Source organism: Manis javanica, chromosome 14 (assembly GCF_040802235.1).
Source record: "Manis javanica isolate MJ-LG chromosome 14, MJ_LKY, whole genome shotgun sequence".
Taxonomy (NCBI): Eukaryota; Metazoa; Chordata; class Mammalia; order Pholidota; family Manidae; genus Manis; species Manis javanica.
Genome location: NC_133169.1, coordinates 52,066,200 through 52,084,675, shown reverse-complemented (window position 1 = coordinate 52,084,675; position 18,476 = coordinate 52,066,200). Strand labels below are relative to the sequence as shown.

The window sequence follows — 18,476 nt, the reverse complement described above, 5'->3', positions numbered from 1 at the left end:
TGCCTGGTGATCACTTGCTCTCAGCGTCATTCAACACAAAATGACGAAGAATGCTTTGCTCTGGCTTCATCTAAACACATCTATTTTCTAGTTACAGCTTTCCTTTCCTTTTTGTAGGTGTTGTGACTGAGTTCCATGCAGGACAACAGAGTTGCTCAACTTTGTTTCATGGTAATGACAGAGTTTCTAGCACTTTAATCCAGGTACCATGTCCACACTAATAAGCTCCATTTCTACAAATGTTTTACTAGTATTCCTTTGAGATAGTTTTTGGTGTTTTGCTTAGGGTGCATGTTGACTGACTGCACTCCACCTGGGATAAGGAAGGTAGTACTGAGGGTACAGGCCCTCTTTTGCATCACATAACTCCTCCCTCTGCCATATCCAATCTAGGATTTTGTTGGGTAATTGCCTTTCACTACTCAGAGTTCTGAGGTTGTGGGTTCCCTATCTTTTGCATCCTCCAGATCCACTTTTTCTGTCTCCCAGGTCCATGTATAACCACTACATTATACTATCTCTGTATTTTTATATAAAATACTTAAGTTAAAAGTTCAAGCTTAGTCCTTGCTTCATTCAAACAGAGACATGACCAGAACATACCACAGGCACAGTAACTAACATCTGTACACAGAAAGGCAGAGTACACTATTATTAAAATCTGTAAGTCACTAATTAATTCAATGTTTTACTCAATGTATTTCCATAAAATTAACTGAGCATTCACAGTATTTCAGAAAGCTAGCTAAAACATTAAAAGTTCACTAATTTACACATTAGTGGGGGTAGGGGTAGGGTGCAAAAAGCCTGATGACTTCTAAGTTTCACTCATTTCCTCTCAGCAGAGTATAACAGATATTCAGAAGACATTTCATAAAAGACTGAATGTATTTCAGTCAATTTACAAATACTTTCTAAAACACCAAATAATAAAATAATGCAAAATGAAAATTCTAAAGTACATAATACTGTAACTCAACACCAAAGATCTTAAAAATGTCCAAATAGCTTAGACAGAAATGTTTACATTTCACTATCTTCTTTTTCATTGTAACGAATTTTCTCTTTTCTATTACAAAAAAACCCCCAAAACAAAATACATCCTCACAGGTTTTACACCAAAACTCACCAAAAATGTTGGTCTTTACAGTAAGTGCAAGATGAGTATTATTCCTCAAAATTTCAAGGGCCTTCACAAATGTAATATTCTCAAAGTTTTGCCCGTTAACTTCCATTATCTTGAGAGAAGTATTTGAAAAATACAAATTAAGAAACAGTATTAGTTACTTCTGCAACATTAAGCTTGAATGAAATGAACGTTGAATAAAATGCACCCGTGTGAATGACTATTACTGTTTAATTTTTTTCTCTATATTGTATTTTTTCAAATCTTTACTATAATCACTTTTTAAAACATTCCCTCTGAGATCATATTAAAAAATTTTCTTAAAAACACAGGATGGTTTACATATGAAGGAAAAATTTTAATCATGTTAGATCAGTTCATAAAAATTACTGCCTATGTATACATAAATTTTAATGAAATATTCTAAATGCAAACTTACTGCATTTAAAAGAAAGGTAATTCATTTAAAAGTGGTACTCTACATATATCTCATGTCCTGCCACTGCTTGAATAAGACAGTCAAAAAGCAACAGGCAAAACTGTGACAGGCAGTTCCTCCACATGTCACTGCTGGACCTTTGTGGCATGGCCTCCCAAACTTGCCTGTACTTCAGAATCATACAGAAAGCTTACTTTAAAAATACTAATTCCAAGGAAAAAGGATAAAAAGATAAACATAATGACCAAAAAACAAAAAATAAAAATAAAAAAGCATAGACAACAATTCTCAGAGATTAACACAAAGATTCCAAAGGATTAAAAAAAAGAAATATTAGGAAAAGAAAAAGAAATCACTGAAGTAAAATTTTAAGTTGGAAAAAATCTTGAGTCTACATACTGACACAGATTATCTAGTATCATGCAAAGAAAATAAAGAGATCTATTTTTTTAACATATCCCAATGAAAAATCTGAATTCCACGGACAGGGAACAAAGAATCGATAAGTATCACTGTGGTGGGGGGAGGGAACCAAAGGTCCTTACAAAAGCAAAGTGAAGGTCGTTTTGGATTTCTCTTGGGCTAATACTGAGGTGATAGGATATCCTTCTGTGACTTCAAAGTTCTGAGGGAAAAATAACTGTGACCAAAGAATTTATACTACACTGAAAACAACATCAGATATGCATGGACACATGAAATTACTGTATTCATTCTTCCTTTTTGAAAAAGTACTAGAAGACAACTGTGAGATGAATCCAAATAGTGGGGATATGTGGCAGAGATGAAATGGAGGAGAGCAATGAAATCAGCAAGGTTGGTGCAAATGTCTAACTGATTGTTAGTAATAAGCTTATGAACCTAATGTAAACATCAAAGGTATTTTTTAAAGAGAAGGTACATCATGTTAAATAATGATTTAATAATCTAGATCTAATCTCTCAGATAATTTCAGTGATACTTGGGAGGACTGAAGGAGAACAAATAAATTTCCTTTCTTAGGAATGAAACTGGATTTCATTTTTTTTCTATGAAGAATGAGATTCTTTAGTATGTTCACAATAAAAAATTGGAATGATAAATACAGTGACTTCAGGATCCTAGCTACTATTCTTAATGAGTAGTCTAGGAAAAGGCCCAGGTATCTTTTTTTAAAAAGCTCCCTTCGGATAAGGAGGGGATCATTATAACTTTGCATCAGTTTCTTAACCCCTTGTACTATTTATATTTGGGCTGAACAATTTTTGGTTGTGAGGGTTGCCCTTTTGTGGGGTGTTGTAGGTTGTTTTAGCAGCATCCTTAGAAGCTATCCACCAGATGCCAGTAGTATCCCTAAGTCATGACAATAAAAAATACGTCCAATTGTCAAATGTCTCCTGCCCAGGGCAAAATCACCCATTTGAGAACCACTATTCTGAAGTTTGGAACTTTTTAAGTGAATGCTCTCTTAACTTTAAATAATGATGGTATGGATCAGTTAAAAGTAAAATGAACACATTCTATATGAATGAATGAATTTACAAAAAAACTTTTTGCATGGCAAAAATTAATTTCCCAGGCGCTTCAGCTAGATTTGAGAAACCACTCTTTGGTGTGCATGAGAATCATCTAGAGAGCTGTTACAAACATTGATTCTCAGACCTTATTCTCAGGAGAATATGATTAATGTAAGGACTGAGGTGGGCCTAGGAATTGCATTTTTTAGTAAGAAAATTATCAGTGATCACATTTTGAAATACATTGCTCTACAGTTACCTAATGCCTGTATGCAAAGAATAAATCCCCACCAACTTCATACCAGCATCTCCCTCCTTCTCCTAGTCCCTCACCTGGCCACTCTGCTTATGGATGTAGTACTATTACCATATGAACATTATTTAAGCTGAAACCATCGTTTATGGTCATCTTTGGCCACTTACATTTTAGAGGTCTATGGGTGGTAGTGCTTGCTCCTTCAAAGCTTGCAAAGGTACTAACTCACATACTGGCCTTTCTCGAATATTCTGAAGCTACCAGTTGATACAGCTTCCTAATCTTTGGAGGATGAACAGGACCATTAAAAACAGGACATGCTGACAGTGCCCAGAGAACTATGCTGTCTCTGGTCACACTATATCAAATTTTCCATTAAAAGTAAGGGATATACAGCAAATATATTTTAAAAGTAAGCCATTTAAAAATATCACCTCTAAAAAGAGGCTCAAAAATTTTTTTCTTAAATTGACCATGCTTACTTGAAGAAACACCACATGAGGAAAAAAAAAGTAGCAGACACAGAACTTAGAAGAAGGCTTTAATCTAAGTGGCTGGTTATTTACTTACCTGATCACCACGTTTCAGTCCTGCTTCAGCAGCTTTGCTGCCAGGTTCTACTCCTTCAACAAAAATACCAAATCCCTTCTCACTTCCTCCGTTAAGGCTGAAATGCAGGGGAGACTCCCGGGAAGCCTTCTGTAGCACAACCTGTCTCCACTTAGCCTTTGCAGCACAGGCAATATTCAATAACCGGAGATGACCATTCATTTTCTAGGAAGTAGAAAAGGGCAAAATGTACATAAATATATGTAACTACTCCTATCAGCTTTGTAAAAAATCACCTAAAATTATTAGAATTTGACCTATATTTCAAATATAAAGAACATCAAATAGGGTAAAGAAAAACTGAGGAGGGAAAATGGCAAAAACTACTACTCACTTCCTGAACCTTCCTAATACATACTCCACTATTATCTTGTTTATCTCCTGTTATATAAAATCAGAATCCTTTTATACCTTTATTTAAAACCTTAAAGGATATAAACCATTTTCCAAAGTCACCACCTTTTCCAGGATTATTCCCATACTATTTTAGATCTTCCTTAGTCTCAGTAATATTCTAGCTTCCACAGCCTAATGCCAGTTTAATATTTAACTGTTCTCAAATAGTATAATATGCATAAATCCTATATTCATAATAAGAAGTTGGAAGTTGTTTGAGGGCAGGGACCAAATCTTATACCTGTTCTGAGCCTATATAACACTTTAGAGTGAAAGTAGAGTCCAATAAATATTTGATGACTGATTACTGGAAAAAAAATATTCCGTGATTGTAAGGCAGTTTCATTTTCCATTAAACCCTTGATACCAGCACAGCCAGCAGTGGAAGACCCAAATGATGAAATGATGGTAGTGAGCCTCTATGGCCTCTTAGTCAAGTTCCCCAGTCTCTGTGCATTCTTCCCATTTTGCATAAAGCAGATGTGCTGCTGAGAAAGCAACAGGAACCAAGTGGTGGGGAAAGGGACAAAAATCTGCCAGTCTTCCCCACTTTATTCAACCCAATCTACTTACACTGAGCATATTATGAGTAATAACTTGGTTCTTGCTATCTGCCAAGTTTTGTTCTCAGATTTGTTACATTCATTCGCTTATTATAATCCTCATAACAATCTCAATAAACTAGGGACAGTAACTCAAGCATAAATGGATAAGCAATTTGTCCAAGTTCATGTATCTAGCAAGTTGTGTAGTGTGAATGTTAACTGAGGCAATCTGACTTCTGAGTTGCTTTATTATTTACTTCCTAAATTTTCAAGGTGCTTGGAGCATGACAACCCAATTGCAGTTCAAAGTTTTACATATGACAGGATGAATAAAATGGATTTATAAATAGCTACTCTGAAAGGACCTAGAGAGGACCTTGACAGGATTATCTTAGGTGTTGTATATTTAGAACAAGTGAAATCACATGCACAACGGGGATTCAGAAAGTCTAATGTAGATCTGGTATGTAAGACAGGCCTTGAAGGCTGCACAGTTTCAAATAGCAAGACTGGAAGATGAGGCTTCCAGCCTGAGAGAACTGGTAAGGAATATAAAAGTAAGCTGGTTGGCCGTACTCTAGGGTGAAATAAATACTGAAATAAAATAAAGGCTGAAAATGTAGATGAGGGACCTGGATATATGGGTGAGGGATTATTTTGATAGGAAAACAGGCTTGTTAAGCTCATTTGTGGTTTAAAAACAATCTTTCAGTCATACAGAATGGACTAGAAGAGACTAGAACTAAAATTAGCAAGACATTGTATCAGATCAGATATAATGAAATGAGGCCCTAAACTGGGGTGTGAAAAGAAATGACTGAGAGAGACCACAGGAAATGTGTGTATGTGTATAACTAAATCAGTGAGCCTGGTGACTTGAGCAACTGACTGGACACTGTGGCCAGGGAATTCAAGGAAACCAGAGAGGGGGCCCACATACACACCAAAGTTAGGAAGCCTGGGGGACTGAGCCAACATATCATTAGCCTTAAGACAGAAAAAGAAGACAAGGAAGAGGCATGGTTTTTATTTGGGTTTGAGTGGCAGATGAGCCGAAGTCTGAAACACAGATTTGGAAGTTCTCAGAACAGACATTCAAGACATGGAGATGAAAGATGCTCTGAGCTGCTTATTCAGAAGGGTTGGAGAAATCCCTAAATTCTGAAGAACATAAATTCTTTTAAGCCTTACTGTATCTTCCAGATTTTTTTCAAATTCCTCCAGAAATTGAGTCATAGCAGGATCACCTTCAAAATCATTAAAATGATTGTTTACCCATAATAATACAATCCGAGTTACCTGTGGAAACATGAGGGAGGCAGCAGATAATTATGAAGCATTCTTTCTGTAAAAGTAGATTCCAAAAGCATGTCCGAAACCAACCAGGAACTGAGCTATATGGTTGACCTTTTTGCCCTCTTTCCTGCACACAAAAGGTTCATGCTAATAGAGGCATGATTTAGTTGAAGTCTTTGCACCCTTGGTCACACAAGTAACAGAGATAGTCAAGACTGCATACCCTCAGTGAGAAAACACAAGCTTGGTTGCTAACATGTAAAAAGTATGTGGAAAGTGTATTTAAGGTAGTATGTTAAAACACATGATTCTAAGATCAGGCAATGATATCTAACATGCTCTTATAGCTGAGAATATGTTTAAATTCATAAAAAAACAAACCTTAAACTTCATTATAAATAGTGTGAATTTTTTAAGTTGTGTGAACTGATTTACTTTGTGTCACAGATTATCAGAAAAGTTAAAAAAAAATTGAAGTTGAAATGAATACTGTGCCTAACAGTACAATTAATTCATTTAAAAAACCAGCAGATACATAGAAAATGCACCATTTTAGCCACTTCATAAAGTGTACAGTTCAGTGGCATTTAGCACATTCAGAATGGTGTGTAACCACCACCACCACCTAGTTCCAGAATATTTTACCACCTCAGAAGAAAACCCTATTCCCATTAAGCAGTGCCCTACCATTCTGCCCTCTCTCTAGCCCCTAGCAGCTAAGGATTTGCCAACTTTGGATTTTTCATACAAGTGATCTTTTGTGTCAGGCTTCTGTCACTTAGCATAAGGTCTTCAAGGTTCATCCATGTTGCAGCATTTTTCACTATTTCATTCCTTTTTATGGCTAAATATTTCATTATATGGCTATACCACTTTTTATTTATACATTCATTAATGGACATTTGGGTTGTTTCTACCTTTTGGCTATTGTCAATAGTGCTATGAACATTTGTATACAAGTATTTGCACACCAGCTTTCATTTTTTTTAAATCTGTAAGTAGAATTGCTTGCTTTTATGGTAATTGTTTAATTTTTTGAAGAATCATCAAACTGTTTTCCATGGCAGCTATACCATCTTATATTACTACCATCAATGTATAGGATTCCACTTTCTCCACATTCACATCGTTGGCAATACTTGTTATCTCCTTTCCTTTTAAAGCTATCCTAGTGGGTATGAAGAATCTCATTGTGGTTTTGATTTGCATTTCCCTATGACTAATAATGTGGAACATCTTTTTCATGTCTTTGCTGGCCATTTATATGCTTTCTTCAGAGCTATGTCTATTCAAGTCTTTTGTCTACTTTTAAACTATGTTATCTTTAAGTGTTGTTGAGTTCTAAGAATTTTTCTGCATGCTAGACCCTTATCAGATACATGATTTGTAAATATATTCTCCCATTCCACATGTAGTTCTTTCTTGATAGTGTCCTTTGATGTACAACAGGTTTTAATTTGATCAAGTTCAATTTACCTGTTTTCCCCTTTGTTGCTTGTGCTCTAAGTATCCTATCTAAGAAACCATTGCCTAATTCAGGGTCATGATTTTTTTTACCTCATTCTTCTAGGAGTTCTACAGTTTTAACTCTTAAATTCAGGTCTTTGTATATGAGTTACTTTTGATTCACTCTGAATTAATTTTGTATATGGTATACAGTAAGGGTTCAACCTCATTCTTTTGCATGTGGATATCTTAGTTGTCCCTAAATCATTTTTTAGTTCATTCTCTCTATATATAAATAAAGCATGACTTTATTTCCTCAGCAACTGAAGTAATCATATATAACTCTAAAAGAAGAGGGCAGGAGGGGAGAAGGCAGGCCTGTATGCAGTTTCGGATACTCTAGTTTCCTAAACAGAATTCCACAGTTCAACTACATCTAATTCATTTCCTTTAAAATATACTCAAAAAGACACATAAGGCAATTATGGTCGTTTTTATTTTCTTAAAATTTTAACTTCCTACCAATTTGCTGAGGTATTACTAGTCTTTCCATTAAATGTGTAAACACTCCTGAAATAAGGCAAGATAATCTATTTCAAAAAGCAAACAATGTTTAATGCAAAAAAAACCCTTAAAGGTAGAATTAAGTCACAGCAGAGATGAATTAAGGTAAAAAAAGACAAACTGTTTTCAAATGATTAGAAATGCTGTAATTCAGAAAAACTAATAATTTCTATTTTGGAGCTTACCGATAATTTAAGTCCTCTTAAAAAAACTTACTTGGTAAATATTTTTCTAAGCTATTAATCAGTTTTTAAATATTTTATTGATCTCCTTCAGAAACAACCAAATATTTTGATAGAGTTCAAAATCATTCTCATGCAGTTACCATGTTTTCTGAATTTACAGCTACCCCACAGCTTTGTCAGTTTTTGCCTTTTAAGGCTCATTATCCACCTTTCAACATGCTATTTTGTCATAAAAGTAACTAAGCAGAAACATGTCTATACTAATTTTTTAATTGAGTGAGTCTTATCAAAATAAAAATTTCTCAGTTCCAGAAGGTTTTATAAATAAAATTCAAAGGTTAAAATCACTTTCATGCCCTTTATATTTATAAAACTAACCTTATCCCTTAAGCTGTCAATTTTAAACCATTCCAACAGTTTGATCCCAACATCCAAAGGACTTTCAAGAAATGTCCTATAAGTTAAAAGGAAATCTTCTATATAAGTCGGGTCCACAATGGAATGCTCTTCCATTAAATGCATGATGAGACGCTCAGGTGTTGCCTGAAAATCAAGGATAGCATGAAAATAAACAAACAGCTTAGGAACTAAAGAACTCCTACTGATTACTTTCCCCAGCCACTCCATTAGACAAGTCCTCAAAGGGGAATTTCACCCTTAAAACCTTCAGTACTGGAAGAAGGTAGTCTCTATAGGTTGTACTCCACCAGCAACCAGACAGAGAGAGAGAGAAAAGGCAGAGGAATAAAAATACCCAACAGGATACACTGTTTTCACTGGCATTTCATCACAGCAAGGCTTTTGAACTTCAGTGATTTACCCCTGGCATGGACTGTGACAGCCAAGTATACTGCAATGTGAGATGTCTCAAGGCAACAGAAGGAAGAGCTGAATGTTAAACTTACAAAAAAAAAGAAAGAGCTTTCCTTCACACTTAATCATCCTCATTCTCTTCTGCTCCAGGCTATAGAAGTAACACACCACTTCAAGACAGTGTGCTTTACTGTAATACTGATACTTCCTCGAACAGGAATTTCCTCTTCTGTAGTTTCTCCATGCTCATTTACCATCTTGAGAGGAACCAGAAGTTCTATAGACAGCTTTTACATCAACTCAAGAGTTTTAACCACTTGCCTGTCTCCAAATTTATACAAAGGAATGTCAACAACATTTATCTACTATTCCACTTTGAGCTCCTGAATCAATGTTAAATTTTATTACCTTTATGCCCGTTTCAAAAATGGGTACACAGAAGAAACACAGAAATAAACCAGATGCTAAGCCAAATATAAAAGCCAACTATTGCCCAAAACCTCAGATTTCAATTTGTTGTATTTCAGCTTAACAATTTCATTGGTCAGAATAACTGTATGGTAAATATACATTAACACTAATAATGTTTTTATATAATAATTTTTTTAAGTACCCAATGCTAACCACATATGTAAATTATTGCTCTAGAAGGAAACAGAAGTAAGTTTCTTCATATAACCTATTTCAGCAACAAGGTAACCAAAGACCATTCCCATTCTTATCCACCCTACAGAACACTCCAAATGTCAGAGTACCACTGGGCTGATTGTTCAGGCTGGTCATGGTTTGAGGTTACTTAAATCTGCTGCTTAGATTATGCACAACTAAGTCAAGAGTGGAACAGATCACTATGTTCAAGAAAGGCCATTACTGTGATTGGCTAAATCACTACCTGTAGAGACTAGGCCATATATTCAAAACTTTAAAGATGAGTCCCCTTGTCATTGAAAGGTGTGTCACTGGGGTGTCTCTAGTGTCCAACAAGGTGGGACCCTGGGAGACACTGTGCACAGAGTTGGCGTGTGGACATGTCTGGCATGGCTACATTGGCATGGTAAAGATTGGTTACAATGTGCAACCAAGTGACTATACACAGCATAACGAGAGTCACTGTTGGAGAAGGTATATTTACAGTATCAGAAGCAAAAAGCTAGGAAGAACATGTGGTTCAATATTGACATTGGGAACACTGGTATGAACTCATGATTGTTAGAGACAGACAAAGTTATAGATGTGTACATAATTATAGCAAATATGTATATTTCCTAGCTCTGATGAGAGGCCTAGAAGCACTGACAACCTGGTAGCAATGAACAGAGTAAGTGCCCAGTCTTGTTGGTTAAACACTGTTCTCCACTAGAAGGATCCAGGGCTTCTGGAGAAATGGATTATTTCAAAGCTAGAGAGGTTACAGTATATGATGAGCCTAGAACATCTTGCTTTGCCAGACAATAAGAATGCTCTCAAAAAATGATAGGAACATGACAAAAGGATACAAGAGTTGGCCTTAAGAGGGTCCCTCTGGTGAAATCTGGGACAATTTGACCACTGGAACAACATTAGTGATTAGGGAATAATATAGCATGTGAGTCCATACCAATATAATTAAATTAATGGGAGAGGAGCAAAAGCTTATAGAAGGACAATAAATGTAAAGAATTAATAGAAATATAAAATCATCATTTCGGGCAGCACTAGTCAATGGAAGACTGGTGGATAGGGGTTTGCAGGACATACTGACACTATCTCAGAACATCTCTCCTCCTAATTATGATCAATTACAAAAGATAAAATGGGGAGTTTACAGTGAAGAAATGTGGCTGACCAAAATCCCACATGACCAAGTGGTTAAGGTTAACTTCAGCAATGGCGGGACAGGCTGACACCTTGTGCTCCCTGATATGATGCACTGAGAAGAGCAGAGTATCATCCTGCTATGAAGGCATGACTTGAATTTGGACATGAGGAAATATTAGACAGATCCAGGCTGAGGGTCAAACTACAGAATATAAGATCTGGACTCTTTAAAACAGCTGAGAATATGGACAGGGAACCATTATTCCTGGAAAAGATTGAAGTGACAAAACAACTAAAAGCAACTATGTTCCTGGTTGATATCCTGGACCAGAAGGAAAAAGCCGTGAAAATCTAATATGGTCTGTAGGCTTAATGGCTTTACTTTATCAACGTTCATTTCTTAAATTGAAGGGTTCTATGGTGTTTATGTAGAAAAGCGTTCTGTTTTTAGGAAGTACGCAGTGGAATACTTGGGAGTGATGAATCACATGTGCAGACTACTCTCAAACCGTACAGAGAAGACTGATGATAATGGAGAAACTGCAGTGAAATGCTAACATTTGGGGAACCTGAGTCAGGGAGCTCTCTATGCTGCTCTTGCAACTTTTCTGTAAGTTTGAAATTATTTAAAAATAAAGTAGTTAAAAACATAAGCCCCCATAAAAAGACAGCCTATGACAGTTCACTCATATGTTCATCTTTCTACATACAAAGCCTACACTTTTCAGTTTATGAGAAGAAAAAAAACAGGAAATAGCCTGACTCCCAAGAAGAGATTGAACATCAGTCCCTCATCTTATTAAATAAGCTTCTGCAATTGCAGTGAATAACAATACATTTACCTATTTTGCAACCAAGACTAGCTTAAAAGATAAATGGTCATGCATTTGTTTTATTTCCTCACTTTCTACTATAATTGCTCTAATTTATATCTACAGGCATAAAGGGGGTAACGAGATTGTGCAGCAGGACAGTTTGGGAGGCAAGGAAAAGGGAGTCAGAGAAAGGAAAACAGTATGGGGAGTAAGACTCAGACTCTGACAACGTGCTAAGGCTTTTGATTTGCCTCACTGAGCCCTAACAAAGCCCTGGTGTACCACCCCCACTTTCAGAAAAGGAAACTAAGGTTCAGAGAAGTTGATGCTTATTTCAATTCCACAGAGAACCAGTGAGCTTTCTGTTTCTTCATCTAGGATTCCTTATGCCTTTATGGTCCATCCTTTCATTTTCTGTTTTGTTTCTAAATATTGTGTCTTTAATGAAATGAATCCTGTTACCTATGTTTCATAAAATAAATTTGTGGAAAACTTTGACTAGTATACTCTAAAATTATCCTATGCATACTAATGTTAAGTGGTAATGTCACATTTCATTATTAAAATGTACAAAAACCAACTTAGAGAAAAGCAAAAGGACCAACAGATTTAAACTAATTTGCAAAGTTAGCAAATTCTCCTGCACTATTCAAAAAGTGGTTCAAAGTCTTTTAAGCAACATGCAAGCATTAGTCTATCAGTGACAAGAATAGTAAGCAAAAACACCCACCTTAATCACAATGTGTCCTTTCCTGGTTCCACTCCGATCTAGCTCACGGTGCTCATGCACCATAACAATTTCTCCCTCTTCCTCAACTTTATGGGTATTTTTTTCCACATGATTTAAAATTCTCCAATAATCCTGCTGGGCTATGCAGACAAACTGACCGAGAACAACATGCGGACAATTAATAAACCTATAGTACATAAATACATCACTCTGTACCAAGGCAGAGTACAAAGGTAAGAAATCAAGCGGCATCAGTTTTCTATTCAATCCCTAGTCCTTAGCAAAAATAAAAGTGAAATGAATACTTCATGCATAAAGAGACCAGAGAAGTTAAAATCTGTTTGAATTCTGCTCTAAAAGGAGAAGTGACCATCTAGTTCTCTCAAAACTGACACTGCAAAGAAAACACGAAGCAGGAATAAGTTACAGACAAACAACTCCCAAGTTCCTATTTCTTTCCTTTATTAAAAAAAAAAGGACTGAGCTGACTACTATCTATAGAAATTTAACAAACCACTATTTGGTATAACCTCTTTAAAAAAATTTGTAGTTTATTCAATTCCACAAATATTTGAGTCAAATATAAAATTTAGGTTTCTTTTTTAACTGTGAGCTTCTGAAACTCCCAATTCTAGTTATTTTATTTTGAGGAAGGAAACACAGGTTCAGCCATTTTAATGAACAAACAAGTACATAACAGATAAGCTTACCTGACAATCATCTACTTTAGTCCTAACAACTCCATGCATGTACTGCTTATCCAGAGTGGGAGTAATTCCAAAACTATTCCCCATGAAGAGATTTTCAACTTTTCCATCTGGATGACTGATTTCTACAGTACCATTTAAAATAACATACCATGAATCAAGCTACAGAGAAAAAGACAGATTTTAAGAATCTTTTAAAAAGGTAGTTACATGTTAATTTTGGAAAATAATCAGTCAATATAAAGAACTTAATCTTAAAAAAGAAAAGGGAAGATCTGATTATTTTACTAAATATTCTGTCAGTAACACCCTATGCCTTCTGACCTACCTTATACAAACCTCTAAAGCTTACTTTACCTTTTTTTTCTCAGTCACCAAATGACATCAGGGATTTTCTAAATGAACAAATACTCTGAGACAAATTAAACTAACACGTAAGACTACAGCTCTGAGAATTTGAATTCAGATCCTGCCATTCACTAGCTGAGTGACTTTGGGCCAAGGATTTAATCTCTCTGGACCTCAGTTTCTCTGTTGCTAAAATGGCATAACAACAGTACCTACCATAGGACTTTTGTGTTAATTAAATGAGTTTATATACAACTAAGTGCTTAAGGAACAGTGCACAAAGCAAGCACTCCAAAGTGGGGAAAAGGTGGCTGGTGATTAATTCAGAAAGATTACTACAAATCTGAATTTTTTTTTGGTATCATTAACGTACAATTACATGAGCAACATTACTGTTACTAGACTTCCCCCATTAACGAGTCCCCACCACATACCCCATTACAGTCACTGTCCATCAGCGTACTAAGATGCTATAGAATCACTACTTCTCTTCTCTGTGTTGCACTGCCCTCCCCGTGCCACCACTGCCACATCATGTGTGCTAATCATAATGCCCTTTTTCCCCCTTATCCCTTCCTTCCCACCCATCCTCCCCAGGCCCTCTCTCTTTGGTAACTGTTAGTCTATTCTTGGGTTCTGTGATTCTGTTGCTGTTTTGCTCCTTCAGGTTTTTCTTTGTTCTTATACTCCACAGATGAGTGAAATCATTTGATACTTGTCTTTCTCCACCTGGCTTATTTCACTGAGCATAATACCCTCTAGCTCCATCCAGGTTGTTGCAAATGTTAGGATTTGTTTTCTTCATATGGCTGAGTAATATTCCATTGTGTATATGTACCACAGCTTCTTTATCCATTCATCTACTGATAGACACTTAGGTTGCTTCCATTTCTTGGCTATTGTAAATAGTACTGCGATAAACATAGGGGTGCATATGTCTTTTTCAAATTGGACTGCTGCATTCTTAGGGTAAATTCCTAGGAGTGGAATTCCTAGGTTAAATGCTATTTCTATTTTGAGTTTTTTGAGGAACCTCCATACTGCTTTCCACAAAGATTGAAGTAAATTACGTTCCCACCAGCAGTACAGGAAGTTTCCCCTTTCTCCACATCCTCACCAACATTTGTTGTTGTTTGTCTTTTGGATGGTGGTGATCCTTACTGGTGTGAGGTGGTTTTAATTTGCATTTCTCTGATGACTGGCAATGTGGAACATCTTTTCATGTGCCTGTTGGCCATCTGCATTTCTTCTTTAGAGAAGTATCTGTTCAGATCCCCTGCCTATTTATCAATTGGATTATTTGCTTTTTGTTTGTTGAGGTGTATGAGCTCTTTATATATTTTGGATGTCTACCCTTTATCAAATCTGTCATTTATGAATATATTCTCTCATACTGTAGGATGCCTTTTTGTTCTATTGATGGTGTCCTTTGCTGTACAGAAGCTTTTCAGCTTGATATAGTCCCACGTCTTCATTTTTGCTTTTGTTTCCCTTGCCTGGGGAGATATGTTCATGAACAGGTTGCTCATGTTTATGTCCAAGAGATTTTTGTCCATGTTTTTTTCTAAGAGTTTTATGATTTCATGACTTACATTCAGGTCTTTGATCCATTTTGAGTTTACTTTTGTGTATGGGGTTAGACAATAACCCAGTTTCATTCTCTTACATGTAGCTGTCCAGTTTTGTCAACACCAGCTGTTGAAGAGGCTGTCATTTCCCCATTGTATACCCATGGCTCCTTTATCATATATTAATTGACATATATGTTTGGGTTAGTATCTGGACTCTCTATTCTGTTCCACTGGTCTGTTCTTGTGCCAGTACTAAGCTGTCTTGATTACTGTGGCTTTGCAGTAGAGCTTGAAGTTAGGAAGTGAGATTCCCCCTGCTTTATTCTTCTTTGTCAGGATTGTTTTGGCTATTCGGGATCTTTTGTGGTTCCGTATGAATTTTAGAACTATTTGTTGCAGTTTGTTGAATAATGCTGTTGGTACTTTGATATGGATTGCACTGAATCTGTAGATTGCTTTAGGCAGGATGGCCATTTTGACAATATTAATTCTTCCTACCCAAGAGCACGGGATGAATTTCCATTTGTTAGTGTCCTCATTAATTTCTCTTAAGAGTGTCTTGTAGTTTTCAGGGTATAGGTCTTTCACCTCCTTGGTTAGGTTTATTTCTAGGTATTTTATTCTTTTTGATGCAATTGTGAATGGAATTGCTTTCCTGATTTCTCTTTCTGCTAGTTCATCGTCAGTGTATAGGAATGCAACAGATTTCTGTGTCTTAATTTTATATCCTGCAACTTTGCAGAATTCAGATATTAGTTCTAGTTTTGGAATGGATTCTTTAGGGTTTTTTATGTACAATATCATGTCATCTGCAAATAGTGACAGTTTGACTCTTCATTACCAATCTGGATGCCTTGTATTTCTTTGTTTTGTCTGATTGCCCTGGCTAAGACCTCCAGTACTATGTTGAATAAAAGTGGGAGAGTGGGCATCCCTGTCTTGTTCCCGATCTTAGGTGAAAAGCTTTCAGCTTCTCGCTGTTCAGTATGATGTTGGCTGTGGGTTTGTGATATATGGCCTTTGTTATGTTGAGGTACTGGTCCTCTAGACACAGTTTATTGAGAGTTTTTATTGTAAATGGATGTTGATTTTGTCAAATGCTTTTTCGGCATCTATGGAGAGGATCATGTGGTTTTTGTCCTTCTTTTTGTTGATATGGTGGATGACGTTGATGGATTTTTGAATGTTGTACCATCCTTGCATCCCCGAGATGAATCCCACCTGATCATGGTGTATGATCCTTTTGATGTACTTTTGAATTCGGTTTGCTAATATTTTATTGAGTATTTTTGCATCTGTGTTCATCAGGGATATTGGTCTGTAATTTTATTTTTTTGTGAGGTCGGCCTGGTTTTGGTATTAGAGTGATGCTGGCTTCATAGAATGAGTTTGGAAGTATTCCCTCCTCTTCTATTTTTTGGAAAACTTTAAGGAGAATGGGTATTATGTCTTGTCTAAATGTCTGATAAAACTCAGTGGTGAATTCATTTGACCCAGGGGTTTTGTTCTTGGGTAGTTTTTTTGATTACTGAATTCAATTTCATTGCTTGTACAAGTCTGAATTTTAAGGCCTATCTAACAAAATACTCAAAATTTCTTGTAATGTTAAGAAAACAATGCCTTCATTTATCAAGGAGCATTTGATGCTCCAAAGAAATGTATCTAAAGGTCTACTGTATATCAATGAAAGACCACTTTTCTCCTTTTACATCCCTCTTATTAGTCTGAATTTTCTGCAGATTTAATGTGATTTAAGGGAAATCTGCATTATCAGTTCCGAAGGAGAATTAGTACAACAAGTATCTTTTCAAAAGTGTGCTTTTTTTTGGGAATTTCAAATACAATCACTGTGGCATTTGTGGATTACATAAATTGAGAACAGAGACTGCATCTGTTTTTCCACCACTATACTTCCTGTTTCTAGAATAGTACTGGGCACAAAGTAGGCACACAACAAATTTTTCTGACAGAACTGTGGAAAATAAACAGAATACAAAAAATTGTGGAAAAGAAAAGTTACTGATAATCCACTTTCCACACAGTTGTTAAAAGTTTATTTCTCTTATGTTATATTAATTTATATCATTGAAATATTTATTTATCCTGCCTTTAAAAAATTTAATACAATAGTTTTTTGTTCATCAATCAACCTTTAAAATTTTTTTTGAATATGCAATGTGCCAGATGTTTTCTAGGATATGGGGAGAGAGCATGCAGAGCTAAACCCAGTCCTCAAAGCACCCCCATCAAATTTTAAGATCACTTGAATACCCACATAATACTATATCCTGTGGCTCTGATAATCTAATTAACCATTGCTTATTACTATATTATATTTTGGACATTTCCAATTTTTACCATTCTAAATACCCTGCAATGAACATCTTTTGGCATAACTCTGATTTTAAATTATGTCCTCAGGAGAGACACTCATACGTAGAATAACAGGTTAGACTGTCAATAGGTTCCATGTTAAAATTTTCTAAATGACTTTCCAGAAATACTGTTTTATTAGTAGTATATAGCAATGTTGTTCACTGACTGACATCTCAGCACTTTTATCAGTTTGATAAGAAAAAGAAGTACTTTTCAACCCCACAGCATCCTCCCTCCACCCATGCAAGGCTGCCATGAGCATTTCTCAACACTGAATCATCATGGAAGTGCCTCAACTGACAGCAGTCCACCTGGAGGCACAGGCACTAGGACATTTCCCTAATTCTTTTTCTAAAAATATATAACATAGGAATGGAGTAAGGAGAGTAAGTATTTGATAAACATTTTAAACAATAAAGATATAAACGTACAACAGAATAATTTTTTTTAAAATCTTACAACTCAACTGAGAAGTAAAAATTACATTAAAAAAATTCAGTAAGTATTATTTATTGAATATCTACCTTTGTGCAAGGTCTGCTTTTAGGAAATTAAAAACTAAGACAAAGTAAAGAAATAAGAAAAATAAAAACTCATCTCTTCAGAAATTTTAACTATTCCAAACTCAGCATTCATTAAAAAAAGTAAACATTTCTATAAAGGCAGGATTTACACAAGTTTTTGGAAATTAAATTACTTTAAAAAATAGCTCCCATATTAATGAATGTGTAACATGTACTTGCTAACCTACCTCTTGCCCATCTTCAAGAATAATAGCTCCAGCCTGCTCCACCACCTCAAAAATCATCACTGAGCAGAGTTCTCTCCTTACAGACATAGTCATGTTTGCAAAAGCAGGGAGCTGGTGCATAAACTCCAGTAACTGTTCTGTAAAAGAAAAATTAATTCTAGTATAAAGACCATCAAGGACTACACTTTAAAGATACAATAAACTCTAGAA

At 35.7% G+C, this 18,476-nt stretch overlaps 1 protein-coding gene across 18 annotated transcripts in view; it reads right to left on the bottom strand.

Moving 5' to 3' along the window:
* Positions 1 to 18,476, bottom strand: part of RAPGEF6 (Rap guanine nucleotide exchange factor 6) — a 235,842-nt gene that overhangs the window by 69,491 nt on the left and 147,875 nt on the right. For 17 of the 18 annotated variants that reach the window (XR_012125294.1, XR_012125293.1, XM_073222084.1 and 14 more), the window contains 7 exons: positions 18,267 to 18,403; positions 13,224 to 13,382; positions 12,514 to 12,666; positions 8,737 to 8,901; positions 6,059 to 6,166; positions 3,888 to 4,091; positions 1,130 to 1,238 (listed from right to left, as the gene is read on the bottom strand). Coding sequence is in view for 16 of the 18 variants with exons in the window: in XM_073222084.1 (XP_073078185.1) it covers positions 1,130 to 1,238; positions 3,888 to 4,091; positions 6,059 to 6,166; positions 8,737 to 8,901; positions 12,514 to 12,666; positions 13,224 to 13,382; positions 18,267 to 18,403 (1,035 nt within the window). In the remaining 2 variants the exon portion in view is untranslated. The remainder of the gene's footprint in view (positions 1 to 1,129; positions 1,239 to 3,887; positions 4,092 to 6,058; positions 6,167 to 8,736; positions 8,902 to 12,513; positions 12,667 to 13,223; positions 13,383 to 18,266; positions 18,404 to 18,476) is intronic. The other variant, XM_073222081.1, reaches the window with a different exon arrangement.